An 18,298-nucleotide genomic window follows, 5' to 3' on the forward strand; every position below is an offset into this window, starting at 1 on the left:
GGCTGTGCAAAGAAAATACCAGGCTGCTGTTGCTGTCCAGATGTTCTAGAGTTGCTCCAGGCTAACCAAGGCTTTCAAATTAATGCATCATTCATAGGTTTGTTTTTGGACCTCAGGTTTTTGTGTTTGCTGTTTTTGTGTCAAAAGCAATTCCCACTTTATTCCCAATCATAATGTATCACGCCCGACTACTAAAATTATTGTTGAAATGTGTATATATGTTGTTTATGATGTTGATCAGTCAGTACTAGCGAAAAAATTATGTTTCTCTCCCACAACACACTGCAAAGAATCGACAGGTCACAAGCCACCAGGAAGTACCTTAGTCATATTCACATGTCAATATTTAACATCTCAATGGATAAACTCCACAGATTCAATGTTCAATATTCAGGAGACAAAAGAAAACAATAAAATATCATAAAGACTACAGCTGCTTAAGTATCTCTTATCAAAAATGTATTTTGTGTTGAGCCTAGTCAAACATTAGCAGGAGCCAGACTGCAGTTATCACCCAATCTGTAACCTGGATTACGTATTAAAAATATGACCTGTTAAATGTATTTTCAGACCATAAACAAGTACAGAAAAAAGGCTAAATTAACAAAGCCTGAACATGCACTTGATTTTCAAGAGACTAGAGCTCACTTACTTCATGTGTAAATCAAATTAGCATTTAAGAACATTCAGTCTACTGCTGCTGTCTGCTGAGGTGCACTTAACAACCTGCTGGCACTAATAAAATACACTTCAAGGTAATAGAGAGGAGCCAGACAATTACACTGAGCCATATAGAATCAAACTGGTAGTGCTGAAACTTAAGAGGCACTTCTTGGTGGTAATGACTGTTGCACACGAGTTGAACATGGTTAATATTGTGTATTAGAAAAACGCAAAACAGTATAAGAGATCTGTCAGAACCTCTCAGCCTCTAAAATTTCGAACGGACAAAAATGTGTCTCAACATTATCAACAATAAATGGATCCACCCAACAACCACTATTTAGCTAGGTCTACGTGTTTCCTCCAGTTCAACTTGACAGCAACTAGCAATTAAAGATGCAATAAAAGTAGTTTTTTTCCTCTACCAATACCTACCACTAATCCTAACCCAATAGCAGTACCTAAACTCTGGGTACTAATTACTGATTCAATACCATTGCTCTCTTTTTGCCAAATTAATAACCCTGAATAACTATAGCTGTTGCTACCTCACTGCAAGAACTCACTGGGATGAATTAGACAGCCTGAAACTGTATTTCATATGGATCTGGCTGATACCTGATTAGCTTAATAAGGTCAGATCTAGCCGCACCTGATCCAACAGATTGGATCGATGCATCTCTGTTTGCAAAGGGCTGCATTTCTGAAAGGTAAATTAGCAAAAAGTGAAGAGAGAAACTGAGTGTGAGACCTTAATGAACACCTTACTAAATGGCAAATGCAAAATACATTTATTATTGCGCTTGATGTTGGATGGGCAACCTAAGAAAAACACATAATGATGTCATACAGAAAGATGGCCCCCACTGGCGTATCTGCCCCCTGAGTAAAGGTATCCAGGTGTGTAGAAACATATTACAAACACCTGGACAGACAGAGGCAAAGGTCCTGTGGGCTTAAACCACTTAATGGCACCGGTGCTCACAATAACGAGCAAGCTGCCGCACATAGCTATAGTAAAAGATACTTTAGTTGCTGAACAACTGAGAAATGGCTCATTTAATTCAACATGAGAACAATTTGTTTTGTTGTGTGTGTGACTAAGCATATGTTGTTGAGAAAAACAGGAAACAAACAAACCTTTTCAAATGTCTAATGAAACCAGACCTCATCATGGCTTTGGTGGAATTTAGAGAGAACACCCGTGGTGTTAAACAATGGGTTTCAAAGATTTGTGTGTACCAAATGCTGCGGCCCTTTAACCAAATATTAGTGTCGGTGATCTGGAGAGGATTAGAAGTTTTAATGGTGAAAACACAAATGCATCTAAGTAAACAATGGGAACAGAGAGGAAAAACAATCGAGAGCTGCTATTTTCAGGGACATACACTGGATTCCTATTTCAAACTTGGAACCAGCGAGTGTCCTTTGGCTCAGTGAGATGTTGTTATTACATTTTTCCTGAGAGGAATTTCTCCTGACATTTGTTGTTTGAGATGGAGCAGTGGCTAAATTAGATTATTGTCTCTGACACATCCTGAGAGTCCCAATGTGTAATTGAAGAATTATGGCCCTTGTTACGTCAACTGATGGATAATTGCTTTGTTGCTGTGAAATATTGCTGTTTTACATTTGTATGAAACTCTTATGAGTGAACCCAGCCATAATTTAACCAAATAAATTGCTGCCTCTTAAGGGGACGTGTTGACTTGAACTACTGATGCTTTGATTGCAATCAAGGCATCCCTTGGTGTCTCGCAGGAAATCTGATCTCGCTACTGAGAGCAAATTTGAAAAGGGGGAAGATGAAGATAAAATGCATTTGATGACTGTATGCTCTCTGTTGTTTTCCTTGGAAAGGAAAAGCGTAATTTTATGTCCCCCTTACAGTCTCTTTATATAGCCATAACTTACTATGTAAACAAATAACTTCAAGGGAGGATCTTGTTAATATACAGTAACTGCAGGAGGGGAATTTGGCTTGGACAACAAGGAAGAAAGTTGAGTTGTGAAACTGTGCTTTTTTATCAGATTCCCTTATGGATGTCCTGACATGTTTTGACTTTCACAAGTTCTCACTCACAGTTCAGCTAAGTTTCTAACTCGTCTGGCAAAGAAGGTAGTGAATTGTAAAAAAAAAAAAAATCCTTTGAAGTTTTGATCTTGTGATTCATCCCTGGATATGTATGACCGTGGTCGGTAATGGCTGTCACCCTGATGTTAACCAGCCCATTGTAGACCGGTTATTCAAATCCAATTAATCTATTATGCTGTTTGCTCTGATCACACAAGGCGTAAACAATGTTGCTGCTGACCAGCAACATGTGCTTGTGCTTTTTCTTTTTAATGAATGCAACCATGACTGAGACAGGGGTAACAGAAGAAGGGAAGGAATGAGCCACCCACTTAAACAAAAAAAAAACAAAAAACAAGCTACCTCTTTGGTTTCTGTTACACACTGAATTGTACAGATGTTTTGAAATTCGGCTGGGTATTGAATCTCAGCACCTTTTTAGTACGGACAAAATAGTGTTCGTAGCAAAGTAGACTATTGAAAACTCTCAGTACTGAGAGCAGGCATTAAATGCTTCCTCAAAGTTTAGGGGGTCTATTCACACGCACACAGCAATCACACTCAGATGAAGGACAAAACATGCAGGCTGTGTTCTAAACGAACCAACCACAGGATTTTGTGGCATGTGATTTTAGCACAATTTCAAAAGCTAAACTACTAACAAATCCATCTGCTGATTGTGTTCAGGAAGTGGTCTTATAATTGATCTAGATGAGCCAAAAATGCAAATCATTTTGCCCGTCAGGGTGGGTATTTCACCTGATTAATAGGTCAAAGAGTTAGAACTTCTGCTCTTGTAACCTACTTCATGTCAGTGTCACTTTGTCAGTTCATTAAGTCCATTAAAAAGTGTGTGAAGGGCAATCACACAGTAATAATCCCTGAATCCTTACTATATAACACACCTCCTTTTCATCCTGCCTCAACCTGTTAGTTATTATAAAAATATCGGTTTGCAGTCTAATAATACTAATAATGCTGATGCTTAATTATGTCTTCACATGCAACCAAAGAACATAAACTTCTGTCAGTCAAGAGTTTGATTTCCTCAGGTGGGTCCTGATGATGCAAAATGACAATAGCCAAAACTATCCAATTAAGGAGTTACCTGTCAGTCTGTATAATTTCATGTTTACTCCTCTTGGTTCGGACCAGAACTCACATCCCTGGGTCCAGATCAAATGAACCCAACTACAGGCGTGAATACACTCACATCGCATTACATCACAAAGTGTGTTAGAAGAAATGTAACATTTGGGAACATTGGCTTCTTTTATTTAAAAGGGTTTTGTAGAAAAACACATTCCTAGTAATGTGTTAAAAAAAACTACAGTGAAAGTAAAGCTTGCCCAAGTTAGCATCAAGGTTAAAATCCAGTCTTAGGACAGAAAAGAATATGAGCAGAAAATGTCTTGTTCCAAAATCACAAGGAACAGTTTTAGTTGGTTGCACAAGAGGTCAAGCTTAAAACAATGTTCTTATGACAAAACTCACACAAAGATTCTAACTTCTGTATCAGTCATCATTCGTGGCTTCTCATCCTTGCACGAGGAAGAACTAATCATGTGGAAACTGCAATTTCCAAGCCAACGGATCTACTATTAGTCATCAAGATTTCAATGAACATGAAACAAATTAAACCAATCTAAAGACCCTCCAGCAGTGACTGTTCTGAGCCAGATGTACACTGGGATAGCTCACTGATGACTGAGCTTGTAAAAATATCCAGCAGGCTCGCATGAGTAAGGTATCTCAAGCTTCTGTGAGTTCTACTAGTTTAAGACAACATGCCAATCACACAGACCTGAGGTATTTAAAGAACCTTAAAAAAGAAGTATAACACAACCACAATCCAATGAGTGTGCTAAATACATTTCATGTTTCTTTACAGAAAGGGCGGGAGTAACCCACCGATCACTTTGCAGTTTGCTTGAGATGTCATCGACTTCACCAGACGATGTTTCTTCACTTATTCTGTGACAGCAGGCTGCAGCTTTAAATGATTTGAAACCAAATCAACTGAAAATACCCCTTTATACAAAGGTAAAAAAAACACTCTAATCCTGTTTAAGTAAATATAACTAAGCCTCTAGGGGAATATTAAATTCAGATTTGTCAGGTCACAGCTTTTAATGTAACGTTATCCAGACGATAGAATGTGCCGTAGCTTCGCATTGGCCAAATGACGCACAGTAGGAAAGTTTAAATTCCTACTTCATCAACATTGCTGGTAGCTTTCAACAGAAAGGGTGTGAGGGTTACATCCACAACTGCCGGGAGAATACTTTGAAAGATTTTGTGGCTACCCTGCAAAACCTTGTATCCCCTAAATGTCAACGTTTCAGGGACCAACAAAAACAGACTTGCAAACCATAAATTTCAGAGTTTATCCAGTGGCTTTTTAAAAGGTTTTGCAAGACTACGAGTGTGGAGGAATTTTCCCAACCCATAGCAGAGCAATGAACCCTCTAACTAAATTCAAAACCACTGGAAGTGTGGCTTGATGTTTTCAAAATTTCAAGAATGATCATATGAGACAGAGAGGACAGGTTCATGTGAGGAAGCACTGTGGGTCCAAAGAGGGTTCACACTATGCCCTTATGTCTCTTGGCCAAAACAGAAACCACTAAATTCAACATTTTCATATTCTGTTTCATGCCGAGAATACTGCAGAGGAGAATATTTAAATGAACCCTTGTTGCACCTGCTGAAGTGTTTGCCAGCTTTCTAACATTTGCACTCTCAGTGAGTCAATCAAGTTCCCTTTAAAGAAGCACTTGCTTTCAATTCAGAGACACTGATAATAAGAGAGTCTGTAGCTCAAGTAAGTGTAATAAATGGGACCTGACGCAGGTCCTTCATCAAATACGACTTATAAATCTGTGGTAAAGTGCTGCTTTCAAAGTAGCAGCTGTATTTATGTCCCGAATCCTCCAGGGCAGCTGTTGCGAACACAGAAGGAATCAACATTTACAAAGACACTGCGTTGGCTAGGGCAGCAACAAAAAACACATTTTATTTTTATTTGCATTGTGCATTATTAGGAATTGATTATTGGTTTAGTCTAAGAAACTGTGGAAAATGGCCATTACGTTTTGTTCCATTCCATTTCCCACAGCCCACAGTGACCATCAGACCAACGTGCCAAAACCCAAAGGTTTTAAAATGACATAAAACAGAAAACCAGAAAATCTCATTTGAGAAGCTAGAGCCAGTAAATGTTGGCTGTTTTTTCTTGATAAATGTTCAGTGTTGCTCGTGCTTTTAAATCAGAGCTGCTGTCTGAAAGAATTGGACATACCTATCTTTCCCTTGTTCAGTATTTACTACATACAGCAGTAGACAATTTAAGGGGTACGCCATAGTGATATAAATAATCAGTTGAGATTTGAGAAGCTCATGAAGTATGCAAGGCTACAATAAGAACATCAATTCTAATCATAGACTCAAATATTATGTTAGAAATGTAATACAGCACACTAAGTAGCAAATAGGGAGTGATTTGAGACACAGTCTTGAGAGTTTAGTGTTATGTGCTGGTAATTGCCTCAGACAATTAAATCCCTGTGGCTTCTTGTACACACTTCCTGAAAACCGGGTACATAAATATCCGCATGACACTGGTCTTCCCGCTAATGTTTGCATGACACCTATTCGCTGTGCCTTTTGTACAAGCTTGAACCTGGATATAATAAATCTTTAAACCAATCAAACCGCTCATTTCAAGCTTGCACATCAGGTTGACAAAGCCTGCAGGAACTCCTAACTGATAGACCTCAGCGTAGAAGTTAATGGTTATGACAGAAAAAATGATAGTTTTTAAATTCTCAAACTTCCTCGTGTGTTTTTTAACTCCTGGATGGCTTTTGGGCTATATTCTGAAACCTCTGCCACACCTCACTCGTACAAAGAAAAACACTCATGTGACCTCATCTGACACATTTGAAAGGATGAGTTTCTGGTGGTCTTGTATTCCACACATTAGAATCAACCACAGATAAACACCAGGATTTCAAAGAAGGCGTATCAGCAGATTTCCTGCAAAATACATTCACCCAAAGACACACCTCCTCTGAGGCAGGGTTAAGGTTAGACTGGGCACGTAGACGGGCCTCTCTCTGGATCAGCAGACTGAGTGTCTTGTTGCTGCAGAAAGAAGACATCAAATGCTCAGACACGAGGCCCGGGCTCTGTGACAGAAGAAATCCTGTAACTCAAACCATGTTTGCTTTGTTGTTGCCTTTATGGATTCGGCATGCTCTACAGTTCAAACAAAAAAAAAACTGTTGTTTTTTTCCACAAGGGGAAAGCCAACATTTAAGAATGTGACTACACAAAGTTTTAGACCTAATTATGGCACTTTCCACGAAACACCTTAGGAAACACAAGTTTGCTAGACTAGAGGATTTGCTGTACTTTTTTAATTAAATTTAATTAAAAATTAAAACTTAAGTATTAAGTTTTCCCTATTTGGATCTAGATGGTGCAAATGAGGTGAGACTCCTGGATCTTAGGTCAAACATTTGCTTTGTGTGCAAAGGACGGGGGCTCTTAATTAGCTTGTCCATAATGGTGCCGAACTGTGCCGGCTTCGCAATCTAAATTACAGAGAAAACAAAGTCTGAAAATGATACCCGAGACATCTATGTGTCGTTGCATTTGATGCAGCCAAAAAAAACAAAACAGCGTCTCAGATGTGTAAAACAATTTTAACATTTAACATCACCATTCAAGTAGTTTAGCTGACATTAAGTTATGTGGCAGCAATGGATCTCATTGAACACAAAGTGAATAACTTGATGAAAGATGTGCAGCTTGGTATGAGCTGTGATTAAAACATGAGTCACAGATATGCAGCCTTGCCAAACAAGCATTTATGACTGATGCGAGCTGCTGATACAACTATTGACAGTGAGAGAGAGGCTATTTACTGGCTCCAATGAGGTGTCCGAAATCACCACTGAGAGCTAAAGTTCCGGATGCGACAGAGAATGCTTACTTGAGATGAGAAGATCAACTTCAGACGGAGTACTCATTATTTGTTTCTGCAACACAATCCACGCCCTACACTGAGTGTACTTACACTGCACAGCATGGTAGCGCTAACTCAGTGCTTTGGGTTTCCTTTCCTGCTGTTGATGTGATCTCATTACTAAACTATTAAAACAAATCATTAGCCTTGATTAGCAGATTTAAGTCTTTATTACATGTGGTTTTTATACTCAAATTTGCCGTGTCTTGATTTATTTTCTAAATTTATTCAGCTGTGATTACTGCAGAGTGTAATTCTGACACATCACTACAACGCCTACCTCTTGAATGCTTCCCAGAACATGTGACATAAATCTAATGATGCAGAGCAGTCTGTCTTTTCTTTTCATTAATATGCCTTCTGGTCTGCACCTACCTCTGAAACAATGAATATTTCTTTGACAATCTATCATAAAAAAAAAAAAAGATTTAGTTTACTCAGGGGGCCCTCATGCTACACACTGGTCCTCAGCAGGCCAGGTCAAAGGCCTCAACAATAAAGCAGAAGCAAACTGAGCCAACATTATGTGAGCAGTTGGCCTGTGGATTTACAGCGTGTGTTAGAGCTTGTCTCCTCTGGCTAGACCATGTGTATGTCTAAATCATCCTGGTACTTAAAATACTCCACCTGGATGGAAATGCATGAAGTCAGTCAACAACCAGCTTGCTTTATATCATCACAGAGATCACCAGTAAATAGCGCAAAAATTACTTTAACATGTAATGTGTGTCTCTTAGGGAGGACAGAAAGGCGCAGCAGACACAAGATTTCTCTCTAAACCTCCTACAGCCCAAAGACCTGGGCAGCCCTCCAACACTGTGCAGGCATCAGAAAACTAGCGCTCCCTACTGGTGTCAAATGTTCTGTTAAGGTGTGAAGGTCTAGACAGGCTCTTCCTCTTTCACTCGTGCATACACCGTGTGTGCCATAGCTCGTCTAAGAGTCAGAGTCTTGCAAACAATCACTTTCATTAGAGTGGATCTAAGCCATTTCCTTCTTGGTTATAACTTATTACACCAAATATAGTACCATCATTACATCATTACATTCGCTACAAATGACCTTTTTTATACTCTAAGCCGCAATGGAAATAGGAAAGGAAACTGCAAAGTGATCGGTGGGTTACTCCTGCCCTTTCTGTAAAGAAACATGAAATTTATTTAGCACACTCATTGGATTGTGGTTGTGTTATACTTTTAGGCTCTTTAAATACCTCAGGTCTGTGTGATTGGCATGTTGTCTTAAACTAGTAGAACTCACAGAAGCTTGAGATACCTTACTCATGTGGGACTGCTGGATATTTTTACAAGCTCAGAATGTTTTTTGCATTTTTACATCACAGTTTTAACATACAATTTGAGACAACCCCTCTACATATTTTCTACATGTGATTACGTGACAGTGGAAATACCAGGAGCTGTGGCAAGGAGAGTAAATAAAAGATGAAAGGTACCTATTAATTCAGTCAGGCAGACAGCGCAACTTACTGTATAACTTAATTAAAAAAGAATAAAGGAAACTCTGCTCAGAATGTGATTAACAGCAGCAGGGATGCAGAAATGCCCACCCTTCCTCCAGGAAACATCAAAGACTTGTATCCCCAGATGCATGTAGACACACATGCACACACACCCTGTAATATCAATATGAATGTGTTTCGTGTCCTTTTATTTTCTGATATCATGATTAAAAGGAGCTTAAATTGCCAAGCAGAGTAAGGCACAGATTAGTCCAAAACCTGAGGGTTCAGTCAAACAGCCTGTGGGATGTAATGCAGGTTAAACCTGCCTAAATTTAGTTTACACGCCCTCTTAAACGCACAACTCACACGCACGCACGCACGCACGCACACCCACCCACCAACACACACACACACACACACACATTAAATATATGTAAGACAGTTTTCACATTTCACTGTTTAACACAGGTTGGTTCCCTAAAGGTGTTCACCTGCTGGTATAGATGGAGGATCAAACTTTCCATGTATACACCACAGGGAGCTGCTGTTACACTGCAGACCTCTGCGTAATGGATTTTTCTTTGCTACAATAAAAGGAATGGCCTTAAAAGAAACCTTTAGTCGCCAATTTGTGCATTTTTGTGTCAGCCATGCCAGAGGCCATACATGATGGTGTCCGGGCTTGCATGCAGAGCAGCGCTCTCACAAACGGACAGCGGCCGCTCTCGCTGTAAAATAGGCTCCTCAATAACCTGATCGGGCACCCTGAACAGGTGAACGTAAGGTGAAAAGGTAGTTACATTTTCTATATATATGAATTTATCAGTTTCAGGCCACAACCAGGCAAAGAAGCACCAATACAAACATAAATAGGGTATATTCAGAAAAGCAGAGACTGACACCCTGACCTCACATTATTCCTAATGAACAGCAGTTCAATTTACCCGATACAGATTTGTGTTATCCTGGAAGGGCGGCTAAATTACGGCTTATACATATATATATATATATATATATATATATATATATACTTGCCTGTTCAGAAAAGCAACTTCTACTCGAAAATATGTCCTTATTGAAAGACAATCAGTAAGTTACCTGTTCGGCTTTACGCATAAAGAAATAAGCTCTATTCTGCAGGTATTTCATCTCAAGTCATATCAAGAATAAAACTAAATAGGTCTCAGTGACCGTTACGCAAGGTGCGAACCGTCTCAGGAGTGGATAGGCTGTGCCAGACTGGCGCCGCAAATACAAACTTATTGATCGGGGAGGCTTTAGGAGGGCTGCTCTTCCAAACAATAAAAATAAATACATAAAAATAAGAAAGGCGTGGATGAACACACGTTGCGTAAACTGAACAGGTTGAATAGCATTTTGGAGGAAGCATGAGGAAAGCAGGTTTAACACCTTGCCCCCACAAGAAGCTCGGGAATTAACCTACACAGCAGTAGAGGAAGCGCTACCGAACAACTCTATTCCTGCTCGCACTTACATACAATTAATGACCACAAAGCACTCTGTTTCTCTTCTAAACTGCACAATGTTTGAGAATAATATGAAGGGAATTTAAAAAGTGTCGAATCTAATAGGCTTCTGGTTAACTTTGACTCCTCGAGAGCCTCAGAAAACGTGTCCCGGCTGCCACACATCACGCCGGAAAGCAAACTGTTTATTGTGTTTAAGTAAAAAAAACAAAAAAACAACCAACACACAAAATCAATCACTTACTTTTGACTTCTTCATATGGAACGGCAGGAGTAAATCCAGTGTGTGCGAAAGACTATTTTATTTTACTTCTACGGGGAGGAAAGGGGTTGTCATCATCCTGTGTGCACATATCCAATGCCTAAGTCAGCGGTATCCAAGCAAAGGAGAAAAAAGCCCCAAAAACAAGAAGAAGAAGAAGAAGAAGAAGAAGAACGGCAAAAAATGGGAAATCAAACTTTTAACCTCTGCAACCTGTAAGCTAATGGCGTGTGGCATCTAGCCCATCTATCTACAACACAGATCCAGACACTGAGGGCTCACAGCAGCGGAGCGGCACAGCGCGCAGAGGGAGGGAGTTAAGGCTTTATAATGATTCGTAAAGAGCAGTCAAAGAGCCGCCCTCTGACGAGCCGCAATATGAAGAGGTTCACTTCAAATCCACTACTGCCAATATAAACAGATCAAACAAGAAAACAGGTTCAGAGTTTCACTGTGCCGGTTGCTCAATAGTGAGTTTATCGCCTAGCTCAAGTGCATTTACTAGGCACTTAACCCATTGATACCCATAAGTTTGAGGCTATGCAATAATTATATAATAAGGATATAGCCTAATAATAGTTACCGTGAATTAAGAACAATGTATGTCCTTAAATGGACATTTATATGTGTTTTTTTTATTGTTTTTACGCAGGCAAACATAAGTATACACAATACACATAACTAACATTGCAGTGTTCTCATCTCTGCTTCAAGAATACATTTTAAACCATTCATACAAAACGAGATGAGGCATGAGTGTCTGTAGCAAAAACAGTCCGCATATGCATCATTAGATTAAGTATCAAATGAACCTGAAACATTGTCTCTGAATAGGTGGTACTTGTACACTTTACAAATTCAATTCATAAAATGATTTGACGTGAAAAACCTTTGGACTGTGAAATTGTGCCCTCCCCTTTTGTGCGTGTGGTGTGAGTGAGTGAGAGTGAGTGTGTGTGTTCATGTGTAACTAATGAATGAGTGACTCAGTAATTTAATGAGTCAGTGTGTGTGTGTGTGTGTGTGTGTGTGTGTGTGTCATAGAATCCATGGAGCCATGGGCATTTAAGACTTAACAAACTGTACATTGTGACATGAACAATAACTTAAAACAGAGAGAAAATAAAACGTCAGAACCTTCAATGAGTTATATGACACGACTGGTATGCCACTTACTTTTATATGTTAGGTTTGCTTCATATGTACAACAGGACAATTTAAGATCCAGTAGGTAGAATTTAGTGGCATCTAGTGGTGTAGTTGCAGATTGGAACTCCTTCGCCTCACCCTCCCCTTCCAAGCGCAAAGGAGACATTACGGTGGCTGAGAAACACACAGAAAAAAAATGTTTGGTTTGTCCCTTCTGGGCTACTGTATAATCATGCCAATTCAACCTGGTGGACTCCTTGGAAGGCGACCCACAGCATCTGTAGAACGGCTCATTCTGAGGTAACAATGAAAATTTCTAACTAAACTTAGAATTAATGCATTTTACATTACTGGCCACAGTTCCTCCTAGTACCTGGCCCCTTAAAAGAACAAAAGAAAGTTTATATTCAAAGTTTCTTGAGTCATCGAAGCCTCTCCCTGGGGCCGTCACAAAGTGAAATTAAAATCCTTTTACAAGCCTGTTTGAGTGAAAGCTTTTGCTCTAGGTGCTTTGGAGGGAAAAATGAAAGGGCAAAATATTCATATTTTTTTAATTGTTGAGCACATGAGATCTATGTTATGACAGATGACGTTTATTGGCAGAGTGCATTAACATGTTACATTCAAGCCTGTTAAAAAAGTTGGAACCTGAAGTGACAAACTGTATGCAAAGATTATGTTCTAATGGGCTTATTCTGCCAACAAAATGTGTACAGGCTGCTTTACAAGGTTTTGACACTGTTCCACACCAATGCAGTCTGGGAAGTCTCATTAGTTAAAAAATGAATGTGATGGATGTCACAGGCCCCTTTTTTGCCACAGTTTTCCTTCTTTTTCTAAAATTACTCAAATTACTCATTATACTGCGTTTTATTGTACCTAAACTGTATCCCACAAAAGTACATTTATTATGTTTTGTTGCAACTTTTCATTGCAATACTCAGAATAGTTAACATTCCTGGAAAGCAGTGAAGTTCAGAGGGAGGATGATAGAAAAATGTGTTCCAGTAAGTCTTACGTGTTTTTGATCTTCCGACTTTTTCACTTCAGCTAAATGTGAAAACTTTATTTACTTTTTCATTTTCGTCAATTACACCTGTTTGTTGTTTTCGTGCAAAATTGAAAATGCTCATTGTAACAGGTTGATGATGTGGCTCATGTTTCTCAAATCTTTATCAAGTGTGGTTGCCTGGCTAAACACCACCAATATCTTTTTCATCCTTCTGAGACCTTCTCACTATAAGAACTTAAGTATTGGTTGTTTGTTGCCTGAAAAAAAAAAGTTTTTCTGACAGAAGTAGGGAGATGGTTGGGTCCAAAAAGGCGTAGCTTACAACAAAAGTCCACCACCAGAACCGAGCCGAGGACGTTTCGTTCACAGGCTTCTTCTTAACCACAGACATGTCTACCCCAGTGTCCCTCTTAAACCTTTCTGACAGTGATATAGAAAGACTGGAGTCCTACTATGTATTACTACTTACATCCTGTGCTGTTGCTTTGCTTCATTCTGTGGCTGTTTCATTTATTACAGGGATTAAAAAATAATAATACCAGCCTTGTTGTTTTGAATTATTATTGTGTTAAATTTAAATTTAAATTTGTTGGTACATACAATATTACCTTAATATAAACTTAATTATAGTCACAAAACTGACCTTTTCATATCATATCATAATAAACTTATTGGTTTGTTAACGAATTTTTTTTTTGGATGCCGACTACTATTTGTCGGCACTACGTAGAGGCAGATTCTATTTACTGTGCCTGAGGTAAAACCTCCACTGATAGGGGTTTTGTTGTTGGTAATTCTTTTAAGTCAATAACATGTAAGTGCTTCAAGCATATTCCTGTCACCACCTGCTTGTCAAGGGACTCATCAGAGAAGAATGAGGTGTGTGCTTTGTGTTGATTGAGTGCAGATGATCTGCACATATTTCATGCTCGGCTTTCAGAAGCTTTTGTTGTGTGCAGTGCAGAATTTGCCTAACCCCTTGGACTAATTGCAAAGAAATAATAGGATTAGCAATCAGAGATATAGTTATGTACTGAATGCCCACCACCACATAAATTGAGAAACACAGACCACCTACCTCTCATGTAGAGCTGCTGTCTGAAAGGCATAATTATATAATGTGCTTATTTTGCAAATCTGTCTGTAAAATACTACGCCTCCACGGATATTTATCAATGAATTTAATCCAGACTTGCAAGAAACAGGATTTCCTGTACTTACAGTGCAAGTCCCCCATGGAATGTCTGATCACTGTATCCACATTAAAGCTGCATTCATTGATTTTTGTCCCTAGGGGCCAGAAAAAAAGCCTCTAGAACAAGGAGCCAAAACCACAGTCTCCTTTTCTCTTAACTTGTATTTGAATTGATTATTGATTGATTATTATATTATTTAATATTGTTGTATTTTACTCATACTTCCTTTTGCTCGGTGCTTTATACTTGAAGACTGTTTTATTTTTATTTTATTTTAAATTGTTTGTACTTTTTCTATTGTACTTTTGAAAAGTTCAAGCACTGGTGATTCTCATTGGTGATTGATTCTCTGTGAGTTTGTCTCTAGCTGTTTTTTTATTAGCATTGAATCAGCATTGTTTGATTCAATGCTGTCTTTTTAAGATGACTTGGCATTTCTGTTTTATTTGATAGTATAAAGTCTAAAGCTGTCACTAATTTAAGATTTTTCTAATAAACTAGTAGTTGTAAATAAAGCCAATAGTTAACTGATTGTCGAACGTTTATTATATTAATTAAATTATTTAAACATATATATTTTAACAGCTGCCTGTTAAACAATAACGGAAAAAGCAGTTATGATTCTGAATGTGTCAGAACAACCAGCAAGGAGACTGAACATTTAGTTCATTTATTAATAACATGGAACTTCACAAAAATAAATACTCACAGGCTTATAGTCACAATGGATAATGTATAACGTTGACAATTACAATTTAACTTGCTCCAAAGTCACTCCTCTCCCTTCACGCCTTTCCTTCTCCCTCCTCCACCTGAACACGGCGTGTGTCTAGTCCTCTGATGGTGTCAGAGACTGTATTTGGTCCCAGACTCTTCCCATCAACTAACAGTTTACTCGGCTATCAGGAAATGTGGATAAGGGGAGGATGATGATGAGCAGCAAAGGTCAGCCAGATTCAGATCAGGGACTTTGCAACTATTGGAGCTTTAATAATACTACTGAGTAGACACTTTACAGTAACACTTTGTTTCTATTCTGTAATTAAATACACAACTGAGCCAATGTCAGTGTCTACAGTTTCAAGTAACATATGGGCTTCATATTAAATGCTTGAACATTTAAAATGTCAGTGTTAATAACAAGCTTCAGTGCACAGTGGCCCAAAAAGGGTTTCTGAAATGCTGACTACACCTGCGCCAAAGAAAATATCTCTCAAGTGACACAAAGTTTTGTGTTTGGTTTATCTTTTGAGTTTCTAATATGAAATCAAACAAAAAAAAATTCTAGAAGCCGATCTCTGCTTGATTCTAGTGTAGCTCATTGCCTCAAAATTCTCAAATCAAGTTGATTTGTATTTGGGAAATTTTGAAACTGAACTAAAGAATAAGTAACTTGTTTGAAAAAAAATCTGACTTTTAAAGTAGTATGTGAGGTTTTCAGCACATTTGATTGCATCCACAAAGTAAAGTAATGTTTGACATTTAGTGCTTTCTCATGGCTGTTTGGAAGACCTCCAGTCAAGTTTTTGAATTTTACATAAAGATCTGTGTCCTTTGTAGTGCATTAGGTTAAGTCTTGAACCGGACCTTCTCGACTCTCCCACTTCCTCATGCATGCATTAAAACCACAAGAAGATCACAGCCAGTTCCTGATAAGACACATCTGCAGGATTAAGCAAGATTCTTTGGATGCTAAGTGAGTATCCCCTTTTGTTAGAAGGGTTCACTAAATCCCCAGCCTGCCAGCTCGTCAGGTTGTAAAATGTAAACGTTCACTACATGACACTTTTCACCAAACTCTCCTTATAGTCAGTGATGGACTGCAAAATTGTATTACATTTATAACATAAGTTTTAGCTTTTGTCAGTGTAATTGAAATGCAGTGTTTAATTTTGAATTATATCTATCCTTTATACAGAATAACATACAATCAGATAAATGAGAAATGTCCAGAACCTTACTGTGGTTCTGTGTCTGCACAAAATCTGCTACAGCTCCTGGGGCTAAAAGCACATTACAATGAAGTCATCATGGGGCCATCTGCATGGACATATGTGTGACTGTCTATTAAAATAACTCAAAAATTGCTGGTGTAATGATTGCTTTATATTGTAATAGTACACTTCAATCCAATATAATCACACCACAACACACTCAAAATGTGTAATGGAATTGAGTGAGAAATAGTCTCAATAAAAAAGTTACCATTTTAAGTATTTATTGCAAGTCTGTTGTAATAATGGCTCAGTAAAGAAGGCTGTGGACTCGAATACATACTTCATAGGCAGAACAGGCAATATAATTTACTTAACAAGTTCTTTACAATAAGAAATAAAACCAGACATGGTAGATGAAATGAGAAGATGACCAAAGACAAAGTGAAGACAATACATTGAATAATTTCCAAAAGCTTTCACAAAAATTAAGAAGATTTAAGAGACTTAGTGTGTCTGAGTGTGGGGACTCCAATAGCAAAAGTCTGATCACCCTATCAGCAGGGCTCCATCCACAGATCTCAAGGTTGTGGGAATTCTATTCTATTCAGCATCTATAATTTGAGTGTCGTCAGCATATAAAATGGTGCAGATATCAGTTAGAGTATCATGATTTTGAATAACTACAGTATGAACAGAAAAAGGCCAAGAACTGAGTGTCGAGGAACACCACAATACAACTGAGCCATCAAATCGAGTTATAAAGAGTAACAGAAACATTTCTGTTGGAGATGTCTGAGCATGGTAACCAAGTGCAAAGCCCTTGATCAAAGTTTTTATGAGAGTGGTTAAAAAATTTAAATGAAAAGATAACAGAGCTGAGAGTGAAAAATACCTCACTGAGCAGCTTAGTAGGGATGATATCTAGGAGGAGGAGTTCATATAGGAGACTGTAGTAATGTAGAAATCATAATGGGTTAAAATTGGGTAAGATAAAAATAAAATAAAAATGGTTTATAAAAGACCAACAGGAAGAAGAGGACAGCAAGGCTGGATTGCAAAAGGTGTGGTCAGACCAGATTTTGGTCCATCCAGGACCAAGATTAAATATTCACTTCCAGTCATAAATAAACTGGACCTCTTCCAATTTGCGCTGAGTTCAGTCAGATTGAATTTTGTGTTAGATCTCCAGCCAGTTAGAGAGGAGTGGTAAGTTTATCTGTGTTTATATAAGCGCATGGTATTGCATTGCACTGCACTGAGTACAAAAACAGTGAGAGAGTAAATGCCAATATTAGTGAATAAAGAAGTTGTATAATTTACAACTTTATGGAATGATTTATTTAGCATGATAGTCACAATTATTAATGTGTGGTGATACAGTTCGGTAGGAGGAAAATAGTTCCTACATGAAACTACTCACAACAAGGTCTGTGGCTTGTCTTCAGTCATGATTTCTGGAAAGAGTCATTGATGAAATATATGTGTTTGCCGTTTTGAGCTCCACAAGCCAAGTGCCATCTAGTTACATGATATCTGAGAAAAGGCAGAGTAGGAAATTTTGTGATTGTGGGTACTTAGGCTTGGATGCTTAACAGATGATCTGGCAGAGGACAATGACTAAAGGGTAGAACTGATGATGGAATTCAGAGCAGCCCTTACTAAAGTGTAGCCCTCTAGCTATGTCAAAGGAAGAATTTCACCAGCTGATACTGGAGCTGCAGAATCATGTCAAAAAAATCTGGTCAATTAGGATTCTGTAAGGCTAATTCTCAACAGGAGTTGGCAATATGAACATGCACGCAGCTACACTGTATGCTTTGTCTCTCCTATTCATAAATTCAGAGTTTACTTTTTTTGAACCTCAAGGCAGAACAGAAAAATGCAGAAAATCAAAACAGTAGCTTAAGCTTGTATGGCTGACAAAGGTTTGGAGTTGGGATGGAAACGGAAAAGATTAAACATGAATTATTTAATTTAGGATGAAGAAAAAATTGACTTGTTGTGCAAAAGCCTTAACCAAAACA

At 38.4% G+C, this 18,298-nt stretch overlaps 1 protein-coding gene across 1 annotated transcript in view; it reads right to left on the reverse strand.

Annotated features, from left to right (window-relative positions):
- The window catches only part of kitlga (kit ligand a), a 29,225-nt gene extending 17,929 nt beyond the window's left edge, over nt 1–11,296 (reverse strand). The window contains exon 1 of the mRNA XM_051382208.1: nt 10,963–11,296. Coding sequence (XP_051238168.1) covers nt 10,963–10,977 — 15 coding nt within the window. The 5' untranslated portion in view covers nt 10,978–11,296. The remainder of the gene's footprint in view (nt 1–10,962) is intronic.
- Nucleotides 11,297–18,298: the final 7,002 nt, after the last annotated feature.

This window comes from Dicentrarchus labrax, unplaced genomic scaffold (assembly GCF_905237075.1).
Source record: "Dicentrarchus labrax unplaced genomic scaffold, dlabrax2021, whole genome shotgun sequence".
NCBI classification, from domain to species: domain Eukaryota; kingdom Metazoa; phylum Chordata; class Actinopteri; family Moronidae; genus Dicentrarchus; species Dicentrarchus labrax.